Consider the following 18,606-nt stretch of genomic DNA (forward strand, 5'->3'; position numbering starts at 1 on the left):
AATAATAACACAGAAGTGTGCAACATGACTGTGGAAATTCTTAGCACAGATGAGTGGTCCTAATCACAATTGACTGCTCTTTCATACTACAAGATGAATAATATCTTAATAGAGCACAATGGTTTTATGATTTTAGCCTTTACTGGATCCCCAACAGATCTATCAAAATTAATTATGCATATAATAGACCTGATTTTTTTTTCTCTGTTGACTTATAATGAGTCGGCCAGGTTTTCATCTGGTATCTGTTTTTGTGCTGGATACAGTTCTGCAGCAAGAAACCAAACTCTGTACAAGAACAAGAGACTACAATCTTCACAAAGACAAGTGTGATCTCAGAGTTTACAAATGTTTCTTCTTTTTTAATATTACTTCAATTAAGCCAATACAGATAATGCATTTTTTTTCTTTTTCTCTTTTTTTAAAACCCATGCCCCACAAAAATAAAAGATACAACAAACATTTTCTCTATACATAGGGTTTTTGTAGCATGACCACTTCTAAAAACACAACTCCTAACTCTTCTAGGCAGGCGTTGGAAAAATGAACTTATGGTGCCAAGGTTATTCAACTTTAATATGAAGCAAGAGTCCCCAGTAAGTTCTCTCCTCTTGTCACAAAGTTACCATGTAGACTCCAAGCTGGACCCTCGTAGCCCAGAGGCAGAGATAACAAAAAGGCTTGAACTGGTGAAGTGTGCAGATGCTGCTCATCTTGGTACATAGTGTGGCTGCTGAAATGATGTGATGTTAAGGTGAAGCCAGCAAGTGGATTACAACAAGAAAGGAACCCTTACGGTGGGGGAGGTAAACAACTTATTACAAAATAAAAAAAAATAAAATAAATCCAGAATGTCAAAAAAATTTCCAAATGAAAAATAAAACAAAAAAGTTAAATCAACGAGTGGCCCCCAGTCTGTTCCTGATAAACCTCAATAACGTCTTCTTCCTCCATGCCCAGCTGTAAGGTAAGAGGTTACATGTAAGAACTTGTGATACATTGCTTCCAATATCTAATAATGATCATCTAATTTGGACTTAAAGTGACACTGTCGCCCCCTTTGTGCATTCTGACATCTCTACACAGGTGTAAAGGATACATTTAGCGGTTTTCATACCTTATTTCATATCATACATCATGGTGTTTGTTCAAGTAAAAAGTGTCATTTTATCAACTGCAGATTGTATTAGGTGGGCGTGGCTTCACAGCATTAGCACCACTTAGCCCCCCCCCCACAACGCCACCGTTGGTCCCGCCCACTTGAACAAACACCATGATGTATGATATGAAATAAGGTATGAAAAACGCTAAATTTATCCTTTACATCTGTGTAGAGATGTCAGAATCCACAAAGGGGGTGACAGTGTCACTTAAAGCTAATTTAACATGTCCTTTCCATTTGCAAAAACTTTTGCCATATCATAGAAACATGTTAAAAGTTTTGATCAGTCAGGGTCTTCAGACACCCAAAAATCTCCAGAACAAGCTGGGAGAAGCACACGGCTGAGCTTCACTCCATGGATTGACTTATAATGGAGCATATCTCCTGCAGCAAGACATACCAGGCAGTGATCTGGGGAGTGACAAGCTAAAGGCCCTATTCCAGGGGCCAACTGAGAGGAGCAAACGAGCGCTATTAGCAGTAGCAAGCGGGTGAGTGCAGGAGGGGTAGCCCATAGCATACAGCAGCGGTCTGCTGCCGCTGCTCCTATTCCACGGAGCGACAGCAGCAGATCAGTGCTGTATGAGTCGTTTGTTTTTCAACATGTTTGAAAGACAAACGACGCAATGATCAGCCGACATGAACAATGTCAGCTGATCATTGTCTTCTATTGCACGGGACAATTATAGGCCGTAACGGCCAGTATTGGCCGAATACGGCCGATAATTGTTCCGTGGAATAGGGCCTTAAGTCGTGAGCTTCTCTCTGCTATATATAATGATCGGTGGGGATTTGAACATCCAGACTTCAACTGAGCAAAATTGTTTGCAAATGACAGGGACACTTTAAGCAACAAATATGAAACAAGATCCAAAATACAAATACTGGCTGAGCTTACAACACATTAGACACACAATTGGTCTCTTGTCAAAGATGCTCGGATCCTTACACATAAACGTGAAAAAAAAAACTCACAAATAAATCCAGCCCCTTAACAGACTACAAACACAAGATAATGAATGTTAAAGCGACTCTGTACCCACAATCTGACCCCCCCAAACCACTTGTACCTTCTGATAGCTGCTTTTAATCCAAGATCTGTCCTGCAGTCCGTTCAGCAGGTGATGCAGTTATTGTCCTAAAAAATACTTTTAAACTTGAAGCCCGTGCCAAACGGGAGTATCTGTGCCCTAACTTTGCACAACCTCTCTGTCCCTCCTCCCCACCCTCTTCATCATTAGGAATGCTCCAGGCAGATTGCCTCCTATTCCCTACCTGTGGCAGCCCGGCACATGGGCTGGATCGTTAAGGACCTGTGCAATGTTCAGCATGGAGAAAATGTTTTAGGGCACAGATACTCTCCCGTTTAGCACGGGCTTCAAATTTAAACATTTTTTTTAGGACAATAACGGCATCACCTGCCGAATAGACCACAGGACAGATCTTGAATTAAAAGCAGCTATCTGACGATACAAGTGGTTTGGGGGGTCAGATTGTGGGTACAGAGTCGCTTTAAGCATGATTTTGCCCTCATGCGTTCAACACAATGTGGAAACGCAGCCTTTTGGGTTTTGTGATGAAGTTTTGAAGTTAAAACCAGGTGTGGCTCACCCAATGTGGCATGTATCCACAGCTACAAGATCTTCAAGTGTCAGCACAGACTGGATGCCAGGTATATAACTAACCTCTTTAGGAGTCTGGTGATCTGCAATCCTCTGCCCTTCAAAGAGAAACCTTAGTGAATTCATGGGAACACCCTAAAAATGTAAAAAAATTCAATTAATGTTATTGCCTAAAAAATAGTAAGAGCATTTTTTAACTATTGTAAATTAAATTAAAAACATTACTAAATAGATTTTAAAAATCAAAATTTTAAGACTGGAACTTTAGACTAGAAACCAATAAGGCCACATTTATATACGTAACACTTAAATGGGAACTATCATTGTAACTTTCAAAACCTAAATCATCAGGGGATGTGTAATAAAACACATTGGCAATTTAAATTATTTTTTTTGTTATCATGCTTTAAAACAAAGCTATACCTACTTTTATCCAGGTCCAGTCTCCTCAAGGCAGCATTTTTGGTTTAAGAAGAGAGACCAAATGCAGGAAGGCTGATTAATGAACACATTGAGCTGTGACTCTCTGGACTGGCCATGACTTCATGTAGGAGATTTATGAAAGGGTGTAAATAAACGCCTGGTGTAAACTGCCCACAGCAACCAATCACAGCTCAGCTTTCAGCTCTGGTAAAACATAAGACGAGCTGTGATTGGTTGCTGTGGGCAGATTACACAAGATGTATATTTACACCCTTTCATAAATCTCCCCTCATGTGTTTAGTCTCTTTTTTTAACCAGCACAAGACTAAAAAGCTGCCTTCAGGAGTCTGGACTTGGATACAAGTAAGTATGGCTTTAAAGGGGTTATCCAGCACAACAAAAGTGAATGGAGCTTATTTGCAAACCGCAACTGAACTGGAGAAAAGAGTGATGCTGTCTCTGGAAGTAAGTGGCCATGTTTTTGTAGCGCTGGATAAGCCCTTAATTTACAGCATGATAACTAAAATGTAAACTGCAAACAGGTTATTTCACATCTACTGTTGATTTAGATTTTGAAAGTCATAATGACATGTACCCTTTAGGGTGGCCATACATTTTCAATAAATGATGACTGAATGATCGTCCAGCCATGAGTTACCTCTCACGTACGGCGCCTGTCCTCCCCATACACAGGGGTGTTCGGCACGGCCCAGTGTTCTTGCGTTCCCTATGGGGAAGGGTAAGTTGCATCCATTTCTCATCATGCCGACCTAGTCCCCACCAAGATCATCTGTCTGTGGTTGTTTGTGAGTGGAGGGTTCGGCTGACTAAAGTATAAGGTGTATGAGGACCTTAAGTGTGTGGTCATCAGAGGATTCTAACCCTGCAGCATCAGAGTATATTATGGTGCTGGACTTGATACTGGTAAAACCTGACATTTCTCCTACATCTAAAACCAGCATTTCTTACCTGTCTCTGACAGTAGGACTCTTTCAGCTTTTTCAGATGCGTCGTCATCTTTACTTTAAAATGAATTTCACTGCTGTCCTGAAATAGAAAGAAGAGTGCAAGATGAACAACTGAGTGCAGTGCAAGCATGTAAGACCATAAAGATGCTGCAGTCACTGGGCTCAGCAGCCTCTTCCTACATGTAAAGCACATGACTACAAAGGCCAGTGATTGGCTGCAGCATCACAATGTACACCATGTCACTGCAGCAATTCCTGTGGGGAACCCCAAAGTTGCAATGCAACTGAAACAGCTGCAAATTTAGGTGCAATTAAAGGTTTTTATTTTTCCCTGGTCCCAGCCTGTAGGACCCAACACAAAGAACCTCCTTACCAGTTTACAAAACTTAAAGGTAACACCCAGATGTCAATTTAGTCATTAACCCTTTGAGGACCAGGCCCAAAATGACCTAGTGGACCGCGCAAATTTTGATCTTAGTGTTTCCGTTTTTCCCTCCTGCCCTTCTAAGAGCTCCAGCACTTTCAGTTTTTTATCTACAGGCCATGTAAGGGCTTATTTGTTACAGGAATAGTTGTACTTTGTAATGGCGTCATTCATTTTACCATAACATGTACGATGGATTCCAAATATATTATTTATGAAGATATAAATTGGTGAAATCGCAAAAAAGAATGCAATATGGTAACGTTTGGGGGGTTCCTGTGTCTACGTAATGCACTATATGGTAACAGCGACATGACACTATTATTCTATAGGTCAGTCCGAACACAACCATATGCCGGTTACACAGATTCTCTAATGTTAATAATTATACCACACAAAGCTAATTTTAAAATATATTAATTTTTATTAAACATGATTAAAAAATCAATAAAACCATTAATCTGTTTCTAGTGCAAAAGGGAATCCAGCAGTAATAGGTCACCAGACCACCATATCTCTAATGATAACTCTAACATATATCACTATATCATATAAACGTCACAATCAATATTCATATAGCCCTGCAGTGTATCTACACAGCCTCGGATCGCTGATAACAATGTCAGCCTATATCCGCAATATAAATGATAGTGTAATGAGACGCTTACCCATCGTGGTGTCTGGTAACCGCAACCCCGACGCACGTTTCGCCTTTAAATCGCTTTATCAAGGGGCGTCCCTTGATAAAGCGATTTAAAGGCGAAACGTGCGTCGGGGTTGCGGTTACCAGACACCACGATGGGTAAGCGTCTCATTACACTATCATTTATATTGCGGATATAGGCTGACATTGTTATCAGCGATCCGAGGCTGTGTAGATACACTGCAGGGCTATATGAATATTGATTGTGACGTTTATATGATATAGTGATATATGTTAGAGTTATCATTAGAGATATGGTGGTCTGGTGACCTATTACTGCTGGATTCCCTTTTGCACTAGAAACAGATTAATGGTTTTATTGATTTTTTAATCATGTTTAATAAAAATTAATATATTTTAAAATTAGCTTTGTGTGGTATAATTGTTATTTATTAAAAGCTAATCAACTATGTTGGACTAGTTATGTTATGGTCAATTGATTCCGTGGTGGTGAGACCAATACTGTTTGAGTGTCCATTGGAGCTATTGTATATAAAGATTCTCTAATGTTATATATTTTTTTAAATGAAATCCTTTTTTTTGGCAATTAATTATAAATAAAATGGGACTATTGTGACGCTTATAACGTTTTTATTTTTTCACCTACGGGGCTGTATGTGGTGTCATTTTTTCCGCCATGATCTCTAGTTTTTATTAATACCATATGTGTGAAGATCGGACGTTTTGATCACTTTTTATTAATTTTTTTATATATATAATGTAACATAAAATCGGTAATCCGTGCACTTTTTTCCCTCTTTTCGTGTACGCCGTTTACCATTCGCAATGACGCTTGTTATATTTTAATAGATCGGACAATTACGCACGCTACGGTATATTATATGTTTATCTATTTATTTATTTTTATATGTTTTATTTATATAATGGGAAAGGGGGGTGATTTCAACTTTTATTGGGGGAGGGGTTTTGGGGTTGTGTGTTAGTGTTTTTAACTTTTTTTTTTTTACACATTTGAAGTCCCTTTGGGGGACTTGTACATACATTAGTCTGATTTCTACACTGATGAATGCTATGCCATAGGCATAGCATTGATCAGTGTTATCAGCGCTCTGCTCATTGAGCCTGCCTGTGCAGGCTTAGAGTAGCAGATCGCCGATCGGACCGCATGGAGGCAGGTGAGAGACCTCCTGCAGTCCGTTTTACCGATCGGGACCCCCGCAGTCACACTGCGGGGGTCCCGATCGGTAAGTGACAGGGGACTCCCCCTGTCACTTACACTTAAACGCCGCGGTCGCCGCGGCGTTTAAGGGGTTAATGACACGCGGCAGCGCGATCGCTGCAGCGTGTCATTACCGGTGAGGTCCCGGCTGCTGTTTGCAGCCGGCCCCCACCTGCTATGAAGCGCGCTCCGCTCCGGAGCACGCTTCATAGCGGGAGAAACACCCAGGGCGTACAGTTACGCCCTAGGTCGTCTGGGGACAGACTTCCATGGCGTAACTATACGCCCTGGGTCGTCTAGGGGTTAAAGGACAACTCCCACGAATTTTTTTTTAGCTTATTTAACACACATTACAAAGTTATATAACTTTGTAATGTGGTTAAATACCTGGTCTGGCCCCCTTCCCCCACTTTCGGACCCCCAACCCCCCCGCCCGGAAGTTAAAGAATGTATACATTACCTATTACGATCGTCACGGTCCTCTTCTCCCGGGCGGCATCTGGTGACGACGACGTCAGCCGGGGGGCGGTCCGGGTCTTCTTCCTCCTCGGCGTCTTCATAGAGAGTGAATGGGACGGAAAAGGCTGCTGGTGCACATGCGCACCAGCAGCCTTTTCATTGGCTGGAGCGCATCACATGGCTTCCAGCTTGCTTAGCCCTGATTGGCTGAGGCTGCTGGAAGCCATGTGATGCGCTCCAGCCAATGAAAAGGCTGCCGGTGCGCAAGCGCACTGGCAGCCTTTTCCATCCCCAGGACCCGGAAGTCAGAGACATCGCTGGACGGCGGTGACGTTGAGGCGGACGGCGGGCGAATGGAGTGGCGATCGTCACCGGAGGGATGGTGAGTATGGTGTCTGTGTGTGTCTGTGTTTTTTTTTGGGGGGGGGGGGGTCCCGCAGGAGTTGTCCTTTAAAATGCAGGCGGAGAACAGAGGAATGGCACAACTAAGAGCATCAAGAGCTCTAAATTGTTGATTTACAGGAAATGCAAGTGTTTCCTACAACAGATGGCTCCAAGGAGCTGACTGGACCCCCTCTCACAAGGACACTTCTTACTGCAAAACCCTAACAGATGTGTAAACCAGGACTTATTGTCATTTACAACCTGCACTATTCTGTGCTGTAACTTTACACACCAACATTTACCTGTCCAATTACTTTCAGTTTAATATAGTCGCCTCCTTCCTTCTTATCTCCCAAGTCCTCACTGGATGGTTTGGCTTCCTGCAAAGTAAGAAAATGAAAAACATGAAACATTTGGATTACAAAGACATGGATTTATATACAGAAAAACCTCATTAGGCTGGTAGCAAATACCGTATTTTTCGTTTTATAAGACGCACTTTTTTTCCTCCCAAAGTGGGAGGAAAAACTAAGTGCGTCCTATAAAGCGAAGATGGCTCCCAAGCAGTGCCGAGCACCGCATGGAAGCCGTCCCGCCCGCCCCCTGTATTGCCGCTCACTATACATATGCATAGTGAGCAGCCCTGAGCCATCCCCTCCCCTCCGCCCGCCCAGCCCGCCCCCTCTATCCCCGCTCAGCTGAGCCGATCAGAAGCCCGGAAAAGTGCAATGAGCAGCACTTTCCTGGGCTCCTGATCGGCTAAGCGGCGATGGAGGGGGCCGGCTGGGCGAGCGGAGGGGATCGCTGTCCTACTCACCTGTCCGCCGGCCCCAGCAGCTCCTCTCCCGTCATTCTCCGGGTACAGGCAGCGGGGTACAGAGAAGCTGCCTGTGTCCCGGAAGTGTTCTGCAGCGGCAGTCTCTCTGTCCCCTGCTGCCTGTGCCGGAGGATGACGGGAGACCGGAGTGTCGGGAGAGGAGCTGCTGGGGCCGGCGGACAGGTGAGTAGCCTGTTTGTTGTTTTTCTGGTCGCAGGGGGGATTGGCTACTATATGGGGGCATTGGCTTCCATGGGGGGCATTGTATAGGGGCACTGGCTACTATATGGGGGCACTGTATGGGGGCATTGGCTACCATGGGGGGCATTGTATGGGGGCATTGGCTACCATGGGGGGCATTGTATGGGGGCATTGGCTACTATATGGTGGCACTGTATGGGGGCATTGGCTACTATATAGGGGCACTGTATGGGGGCATTGGCTACCATGGGGGGCATTGTATGTGGGCACTGGCTACTATATGGGGGCATTGGCTACCATGGGGGGCATGGTATGGGGGCATTGGCTACTATATGGGGGCACTGGCTACTATATAGGGGCACTGTATGGGGGCATTGGCAACCATGGAGGGCATGGTATGGGGGCATTGGCTACTATATGGGGGCACTGTATGGGGGCATTGGCTACTATATGGGGGCACGGTATGGGGGCATTGGCTACTATAAGGGGGCACGGTATGGGGGCATTGGCTACTATATGGGGGCACTGGCTACTATATGGGGGCACTATATGGGGGGATTGGCACCAAATCACACTGCTGCTATCTCCAAACTGTGACAATGAGCAATATATATTTTTTTCTATTTTTCCCCCCTAAAATCAGGGGTGCGTCTTATCAAAAGGCGTGTCCTATAAAGCGAAAAATACGGTAAGTTATATGGCTTATACAGGTGTGGCCAAAAACATTAGGTCAGGGTTGGACAAATAACAAGCACCTGGACTGTTCTAACTGGTATAATGCACATAATACATATTCATCCAGTTATATGTAAAAGCAGCTATAAGGATGTCGTCAGTGCAGACAACCTTTCTTGAAGGCATAGCACCAAAGACCAACTTTCTGCAAAGTTTACATGTACTTATCCTGGCATCCCCCATAGGACTACAAAATAGTACTAGAAAGCACAGACAAGGGCACCACAGGCCATCTGAAGACCTAGATAGCTATGTTCTAATGACTTTGCATTATCACTGCCCAAGATTGAGAGTTTAAAGACATACAACTGTCAGCATCACTAAGACTTTATTCATAGCAAATGTAAAGCTGAAAAACATATCCTGGTCACTGGCTATGAGCTACAGGACACCTTGTGCCATCATTTCTGTTAGCGCTTTACACTATTTTCCTACAGCCTTAACATGCTTTATGGATCTTGGCTTTCCCCTTTATATAGTGTTCATTATTGCCTCCTCAAGGTATGAAATCACTGAGGAAACAGATTAATAATGGAGAAAAAGACCTGATGTGATGCTCAACTGCACAGTCTCAACTTCATCAGACACACATGGAAATAGGTTGATCCTGCAGTCATCTCCTCACCAGCACTGAGATTCCTTACACCCCCCTTTAAACTGTTCACGCTTCTTAATGTCCTTTCATAACCAATGCTGCTGATTCAGCCCTGCACAGAGCGAGCTGCTTCCAGAATGTGGAATCAGCAGCTTCATTATGCAGAAAAGATGAGGAATAACATTCAGCAAAGGAACAACGGTGCAAAGTAGAACATACCAGATGGTGCATGCAATCTGCACTGCTGTAAGCTCTCTCCTTCACAAGTCCTGGAGCATTACATGCAGGCACAATAGGACAGTATGCACACATAAATGGAATCCACAAAGGTGACAAACACCACATTGCTGTCATTTACGTGTCTGCAGGATGTGATGGAGGGATCACTAGACACCCACAGCTGTCCTATTGATTCAAATCCATTGTTGACAATAAACGCAGGGAAGGCATCTTAGAGAATTATTGTATTTATTTATGAATTAAAGAATTTCCTATTCCTAAGCCATTTTCTGAGCTAAGGTAGAAAGTACAGTGTAGATGGCACCAAAGGGGATATAGAGAGGATGCAGAAAGGATAGCAGAGAGGGAGATGAGGTTAGGAAATGTTATAAGTGCAGCTGAAGAGATGAGTCTTCAGGGCACACTTGAAACTGGGGGTGTTGGAGATTAGTCGGAGGTCTTTGGGTAGGGCATTCCAGAGAACAGGTGCAGCACGAGAGAAGTCTTGGAGGCAGGAGTGAGAGATTCTGATTATGGAAGAGGTTAGTGTAAGGTAATTAGCAGAACGCAGAGCACGGGAAGGATGATAGGTGGAGATGTATGGAGGGGCAGAGTTGTGGAGAGCTTTATGGGTGAGGGTGAGGAGTTTGAACTGTGTTCTGTATTTAATCGGTAACCAGTGCAGTGACTGGCACAGGGGGAAGACATCAGTATAACGGCTGGAGAGGAAGAGGAGCCTGGCTGCTGCGTTCAGGATAGACTGGAGAGGGGAGAGCTTAGAGAAAGGAAGACCAATTAGTAGGGAGTTACAGTCAAGACGGGAATAGATCAGGGCGACAGTCAGAGTCTGAGCGGTGTCAGTGGTGAGAAATGGGCGGATTCTGGAGATGTTTTTGAGATGTAAGTGACAGGAGCGTGCAAGAGCTTGGATGTAGGGAATGAAGGATAGATCAGAGTCTAGCATAACCCTCAGACATCGAGTCTGATGCACAGGAGTGATGATGCTAGTACCACAGACAGAGTGAGATGTTGGGTTTAGGTTTGTTAGAGGGAGGGAATACAAGTTGTTCAGTTTTAGAGAGATTAAGTTTGAGAAACAGAGAGGTCATAGTGTTAGAGAGAGTAGATAGGCAGTCACTAGTATTTTGCAGGAATGCAGGGGAAATGTCACGAGACGAAGTGTATAACTGGGTGTCATCGGCATAGAGGTGGTATTGTAGGCCAAACCTGCTGATAAGTGTGTCCGATGGGGGCTGTATAGAGGGAGAAGAGGAGGGGACCCAGAACTGATCCCTGGGGAACGCCAACAGAGAGAGGTAAGGGAGAATAAGTAGAGGGGTCACAGAAGTAAAACCAGGAGAGTACAGAGTCCTTAAGACTAAGAGAGCTGAGCATGGAGAGGAGGAGATGGTGGTCCACACTGTCAAACACTGCTAAGAGATCCAGGAGGATCAGCAAGGAGTAGTTTCCTTGTGACTTTGCCTTCAGGAGGTCGTTTGACACCTTGGTGAGAGCAGTTTCAATATTTTACATCAGCCATATCAAGCCTTCACTAACAACAAGGTTCCACAGCGCAAGTCAGTCTACGTGCTATTTCAGCTGTTCACTTCTATGGAGCAGCATTGACAGCAAAGTAAAAAGGACATCAGCTGAGAAAGTCACTAAAGATAAAAGAATCTCAATTGCATAAAAAAATTTAGGTGTTATTTTTTAGAAGGATACACTTTAAATTTCTTGTCCCTTCTTAGGACAGCAGCAAACACACATTCTTGGTTGATATTAGTATGTAAGTGTATAGGCTTTGCTGGCTTCCAAGGCCCTTTAGAGGCCCCTGAACATTTCTCAACCAACAGTTTCAGATTTAGTAATGAGGTAAATATAAAGTTAGTTTTGCCTGTATTCCACAGAATGGCAGTCTGGAAAACGGATTACAACAGTTTATACTTTGCCTATGAAGCCCCAGATTGTAGCCAAATTGTGTCTTCTGATCTTTTGTTTTATACCTGATGGATTAAGGGCCTAAACTAATAGGGAATAACATACAGTACATTAGGCTTCCTCCATGTGTGCACTTCATTTACAGGCGCCGTTCTATGCTCCACAGATGTTCTTTCAAGTTATCAGCAGTGTCAAACATTGGTCTGGTTGGTACATATAATGATAGGGGAAAGTAGATGTACTCCAATGGCATAACATGTGCGACGGCTGTCAATGGACTCTTAGGTTCCACATAAGGAGAATTGTCATTCAGCACAGTCAGTTCTTTATCATTTACATTTCAATCCGTAACCGTCTTAAGAATGATAGTCAATGATGTGTCAACTACAGTATAATCACCAAAGCAGGCCAGCAGCCATACAGAGGTTGGAAGGGACCACCAACTAAAATACTTCTATCACTAACATCCTCCTTCATCCTTGCGCAGTGGTCATCCACTTAGTAATTCCTGTTTCGGATCTAACCTCTCTACCACACCTCACCACATCTCTGACCATTAATGGTTTATCCAAGACTCATGATGCCTATATTGTTTCAAATACCTCAGCACCTCTCAAACATAAAAGAACTGGACAAAGATAAGCTTCCTGGGTTGCAGAGCGGAGCTGGAAGAAAACTTCAATACATACAAGCAAGCACTAACCTCTGCCAAACAGGACTGTGGTCATATCATCACTGTCTCACAACCCCAGGCCACTATTACAGAAATACCTTCCTTCTCTGACCCTTGCTGCCACCCTCACATCTCTTACCTAGACTAAGAACTACAACACACACCATTGACCACATCAGAGGTTTCATTATTGTCTCCACAAGCCATATAACACCTGCTCAGCGTTTTTCCCCAATAACTTTCTTCTCCCCAATTACCAAAGAAAAGTTTTTTAAACTACTGTCCGCATCACGCCTCACCACCTGTGCACTGAACCCAATCCTATCCTACCTTATTTCCAACCTTACTACAGGGTTTATCCCAGCCTTAACCCATAACTTTAAAAGGGTATTCCAACCAAAGCCTATTGTCAGTGCAGCTCTGCTGCCAGAAGTCTAGTACTTGTAGTAAGAATGTTTTCGTCAGTAGGCTTCTCATGATCCTGGATGTGACTTCCTACTCTTCAGACGCATTGCTTGCGTGCCATACTCCCGCGATAAGCGAGTTCAGCCCGAAAGAGCAGAGCCATTGGCTCCGCTTAATAAAAGGTGCACCCGCCATACTTTGGGAAAAAGGTTCAGACTTTAATTCTGATGGACAGGCAGCCGGCTTGGCCTCCTCCCGCGCCTGATTCACGCCTGTGCTGGTATACATTTCTGTGAGTGTCATACGCTAGCCTCAGATCCGCCAGTCATACTTTACCCTTAGTAAATCTGACACGGGGACAGGTACTCCAGTCTTGATAATTTTCCACATGGTTTAGTCTCCTCCGCCTTTGACACAGTCAACCATTCCCTCCACCTACAAACTCTCACATCTCTAGAGAGATATGGTCACAGATTTGGTGCTCTTCATACATTACTAAACATATATTTAGTGCGACTCACACACACCACTTCCTACGCTATCCTATCCTCAGGTCTATCTTCTTCAGCTATATGTTTGGGCTGGGATAGATCTAGAATCCCAAGGCTTTAAATACCACTGCTATGCTTATCTCTAGAGATGAGCGAACCGGGTTCGGGTTCGAGTCGATCCGAACGATCGGCATTTGATTAGCTGGGGCTGCTGAACTTAGATAAAGCTCTAAGGTTGTCTGGAAAACATGGATACAGCCAATGACTATATCCATGATTTCCACAGTATATAGATAGGCCAGGCCTCTGTACATTGGGTATGACAGGGTTACACAGTATATAGATAGGCCAGGCCTCTGTACACTGGGTATGACAGGGTTACACAGTATATAGATAGGCCAGGCCTCTGTACACTGGGTATGACAGGGTTACACAGTATATAGATAGGCCAGGCCTCTGTACACTGGGTATGACACGGTTATACACAGTATATAGATAGGCTAGGCCTCTGTACACTGGGTATGACACGGTTATACACAATATATAGATAGGCCAGGCCTCTGTACACTGGGTATGACACGGTTATACACAGTATATAGACAGGCCAGGCCTCTGTACACTGGGTATGACACAGTTATACACAGTATATAGATAGGCCAGGCCTCTGTACACTGGGTATGACACGGTTATACAAAGTATATAGATAGGCCAGGCCTCTGTACACTGGGTATGACACGGTTACACAGTATAAAGAAAGGCCAGGCCTATGTACACTGGGTATGACACGGTTATACAGTATATAGACAGGCCAGGCCTCTGTACACTGGGTATGACACGGTTATAAACAGTATATAGACAGGCCAGGCCTCTTTACACTGGATATGACACAGTATATAGATAGGCCAGGCCTCTGTACACTGGGTAGGATACGGTTACACAGTATACATGCAGCCCAGGCCTCTGTACACTGGGTATGACACAGTATATAGACAGGCCAGGCCTCTGTACACTGGGTATGGCACGGTTACGCAGTATATAGATAGGCCAGGCCTTGTTACACTGGGTATGACATGGTTATACACAGTATACATGCAGCCCAGGCCTCTGTACACTGGGTATGACACAGAATATAGACAGGCCAGGCCTCTGTACACTGGGTACGACATGGTTACACACAGTATATAGACAGGCCAGGCCTCTGTACACTGGGTATGACACGGTTACACAGTATATAGACAGGCCAGGCCTCTGTACACAGGGACACAGCCATCCGGCGATTACACAAGAGCCGTTAGGCCGCCGTACACACAATACATAAGGACATAAACAAGGGTAGATGCTAGAATGTATCCTCTCCTTTGAGGTGTGATGTCACCAGGAGGGGCGGGGCCTCGACCGGAAGTAGGAAGTAGTGAGCTGCTGCACCATTCACTGTGCAGAAACAGAGTGAAGGAAGCTGCAATATCCATAGTAGCATGGAGGGTATACAGGGGGAGAGGACTGGTGTGTGTGGAGTCTGTATACAGGGGGAGAGGACTGGTGTGTGTGGAGTCTGTATACAGGGGGAGAGGACTGGTGTGTGTGGAGTCTGTATACAGGGGGAGAGGACTGGTGTGTGTGGAGTCTGTATACAGGGGGAGAGGACTGGTGTGTGTGGAGTCTGTATACAGGGGGAGAGGACTGGTGTGTGTGGAGTCTGTATACAGGGGGAGAGGACTGGTGTTTGTGGAGTCTGTATACAGGGGGAGAGGACTGGTGTGTGTGGAGTCTGTATACAGGGGGAGAGGACTGGTGTGTGTGGAGTCTGTATACAGGGGGAGAGGACTGGTGTGTGTGGAGTCTGTATACAGGGGGAGAGGACTGGTGTGTGTGGAGTCTGTATACAGGGGGAGAGGACTGGTGTGTGTGGAGTCTGTATACAGGGGGAGAGGACTGGTGTGTGTGGAGTCTGTATACAGGGGGAGAGGACTGGTGTGTGTGGAGTCTGTATACAGGGGGAGAGGACTGGTGTGTGTGGAGTCTGTATACAGGGGGAGAGGACTGGTGTGTGTGGAGTCTGTATACAGGGGGAGAGGACTGGTGTGTGTGGAGTCTGTATACAGGGGGAGAGGACTGGTGTGTGTGGAGTCTGTATACAGGGGGAGAGGACTGGTGTGTGTGGAGTCTGTATACAGGGGGAGAGGACTGGTGTGTGGGGGGTCTGTATACAGGGGGAGAGGACTGGTGTGGGGGGGTCTGTATACAGGGGGAGAGGACTGGTGTATGGTCTGTATACAGGGGGAGAGGACTGGTGTATGGTCTGTATACAGGGGGAGAGGACTGGTGTATGGTCTGTATACAGGGGGAGAGGACTGGTGTATGGTCTGTATACAGGGGGAGAGGACTGGTGTGTGGGGGCTCTGTATACAGGGGGAGAGGACTGGTGTGTGGGGGCTCTGTATACAGGGGGAGAGGACTGGTGTGTGGGGGCTCTGTATACAGGGGGAGAGGACTGGTGTGTGGGGGCTCTGTATACAGGGGGAGAGGACTGGTGTGTGGGGTCTTTACACAGGGGGAGAGGACTGGTGTGTGTGGGGTCTGTATGCAGGGAGAGAGGACTGGTGTGAGGGGTCTGTATACAGGGGGAGAGGACTGGTGTGTGTGGGGGGGTCTGTATACAGGGGGAGAAGACTAGTGTGGGGGGACTGTATACAGCGGAGAGGACTGGTGTGTGTGGGTCTGTATACAAGGGGAGAGGACTGGTGTGTGTGTGTGTGTGGGGGGGGGGGGGTCTCTATAAAGGGGAGAGGACAGGCGTGTGTGTGGGGTCTGTATACACACCAGTCCTCTCCCCTGTATACAGACCCCACACACCAGTCCTCTCCCCCTGTTTACAGACCCCATGTACCAGTCCTCTCCCCTGTATACAGACCCCACACACCAATCCTCTCCCCCTGTATACAGACCCCACACACCAGTCCTCTCCCCCTGTATACAGACCCCACACACCAGTCCTCTCCCCCTGTATAAAGACCACACACACCAGTCTTCTCCCCCTGTATACAGGCCACACACACCAGTCCTTTCCCCCTGTATACAGACCCCACACACACCAGTCCTCTCCTCCTGTATACAGACCCTACACACCAGTCCCTTTCCCCCTGTATACAGACCCCACACACCAGTCCCTTTCCCCCTGTATACAGACCCCACACACATCAGTCCTCTCCCCTGTATACAGACCCCACACACCAGTCTTGTTCCTTGTACAGACAATGGTGTATTACACCAAAGGTTTCCTGGCAGTTACGTCTGATAATCATTTGGTGTAATAATCCATGTTATCAGCTGATTGTGGTCTTCAAACTGGTCGAGTAATCCAGATCACGATAGTGCTGCTGTCTACAATGGGCAGCTTGAACAATCTAAGGATTTTTTGGGCTGCCCCTCCCGCAGCTGCCCGCAGTTCCCCCAGTCACTGTCTGTGTGTGTAATAACACAGAAAATGTGCAGGGAACAAAGGGGAAGCGAGCAATGACCTAAAACATCGCCGCTCGTTTTTTACCTCTTAATCATGCTGTATAATATGACCCGCTCAGGGAGAAGCTCAGAAGAGAGGATACGCTCAGAGGAGAGGATACATACTAGACTGTATACCCTGCAGTTAGAAAAGAGAACATTCTAGACCAGAGATGTCAGACTCAGGCCCTCCAGCAGTTGCAGAACTACAATTCCCACCATGTCTGGACAAGTAAGGCATGAAGGAAAATGTAGTTTGTAACAGCCGAGGGATGAAGTCTGACACCTGTGGTCTAGACCTTTCAAAACTGCACTTGCTAGAATGTATGCCCTCTCAGAGGAGAGGATACACCTGGTGGAGATGCCCTCTCAGAGGAGAGGGTACACTCCAGACATTTCAGTACTAAACATTCTAGAATGTATGCCCTCTCAGAGGAGAGGATACTCGATGGACTTAACATTACTAGGCTATGTTCACACATAAAACACAGCACTCGGTTTTGGTTGAAGAAAGAATGACCGAAATACTATGTGTGAACATAGCCCTAAACATGCTAGGATGTATACCCTGCAGTGAGAAACTCAGAGGAGAGGATACATTCTAGACACTTCAGTACTGAACATGCTAGAATGTATCCTCTCCTCTGAGTGTATCCTCTTTTCTGAGTTTCTCACTGCAGGGGATACATTCTAGCATGTTCAGTAGTGAAATGGCTAGAATGTATCCTCTCCTCTGAGCCATCCTCTCCTTTGAGTTTCTCACTGCAGGGGATACATTCTAGCATCTTCAGTACTGAAATGGCTAGAATGTATCTCCTCCTCTGAGTCTCTCACTGTAGGGGATACATTTAGCATGCTCAGTAGTGAAATGGCTAAAATGTATCCTCTCCTATGAGTCTCTCACTGCAGGGGATACATTCTAGCATGTTTAGTACTGAAATGGCTAGAATGTATCCTCTCCTCTGAGTATATCCTCTCCTTTGAGTTTCTCACTGCAGGGGATACATTCTAGCATGTTTAGTACTGAAATGGCTAGAATGTATCCTCTCCTCTGAGTATATCCTCTCCTTTGAGTTTCTCACTGCAGGGGATACATTCTAGCATGTTCAGTACTGAAATGGCTAGAATGTATCCTCTCCTCTGAGTCACTATAGGGGATTTATTCTAGCATGTTGAGTACTAAGAGGGTATATATTCTAGACATTTCAATACTACACATGCTAGAATGTATACCCTCAGAGAAGAGTATACATTCTAAATATTTCAATACTGAATATGCTATAATGTATACCCTATAGTGAGAGACTCGGAGGAGAGGATACATTCTAGCCATTTCAGTACTGAACATGCTAGAATGTATCCCCTGCAGTGAGAAACTCAAAGGAGAGGATACATTCTAGGCTCTACCCATAAACAAGCGGCCATAGCGACACCTGCGCATGTCCTGTCACTGGCGCACCGCTCGGCCGCAGCACAATAACGCCGTGCAGCTCAGCGCACACACAGCGGTCACAGCCGGTACCCAGGCCCGGTGCCCCAGTCACCTGGTCAGACATGCTGCCTACTGTCCCCCGGTCACCGTCCGCTGCTGGAAGCCGCTCTTTCCTCTGGGCACAATAACAGCACTGAAGACTCAAACACGGCTAGAGTTCCTGTCCGAGCGGTAACGTCACTTCCGTTAAAGACAGGCTCCGCCCAACGTAGTACTG

General features: G+C 45.6%; 1 protein-coding gene across 1 annotated transcript; it reads right to left on the bottom strand.

The window, feature by feature from the left end:
• Nucleotides 1-341: 341 nt before the first annotated feature.
• Nucleotides 342-18,600, bottom strand: SUMO1 (small ubiquitin like modifier 1). Its single transcript, XM_069983303.1, has 5 exons — nt 18,442-18,600; nt 7,628-7,705; nt 4,177-4,254; nt 2,848-2,919; nt 342-960 (listed from the first exon to the last, which is right to left on the bottom strand). Exons 1-5 carry the CDS (start codon nt 18,451-18,453, stop codon nt 892-894), a joined length of 309 nt encoding a protein of 102 aa, XP_069839404.1. The 5' UTR covers nt 18,454-18,600; the 3' UTR covers nt 342-891.
• Between the last annotated feature and the right edge of the window lie 6 nt (nt 18,601-18,606).

This window comes from Dendropsophus ebraccatus, chromosome 9 (assembly GCF_027789765.1).
Source record: "Dendropsophus ebraccatus isolate aDenEbr1 chromosome 9, aDenEbr1.pat, whole genome shotgun sequence".
In the NCBI taxonomy this organism is placed as follows: domain Eukaryota; kingdom Metazoa; phylum Chordata; class Amphibia; order Anura; family Hylidae; genus Dendropsophus; species Dendropsophus ebraccatus.

Bases quoted from the DNA above. Each gene is read 5' to 3' on its own strand.
- SUMO1 (XM_069983303.1), bottom strand. The intron at 4,255-7,627 runs GTAAATGTTGGT...TTTCTATTTCAG, and splicing joins AACTGAAAGTAATTGGACAG to GACAGCAGTGAAATTCATTT. The intron at 2,920-4,176 runs GTAAGAAATGCT...TTACATTTTTAG, and splicing joins AGTCCTACTGTCAGAGACAG to GGTGTTCCCATGAATTCACT.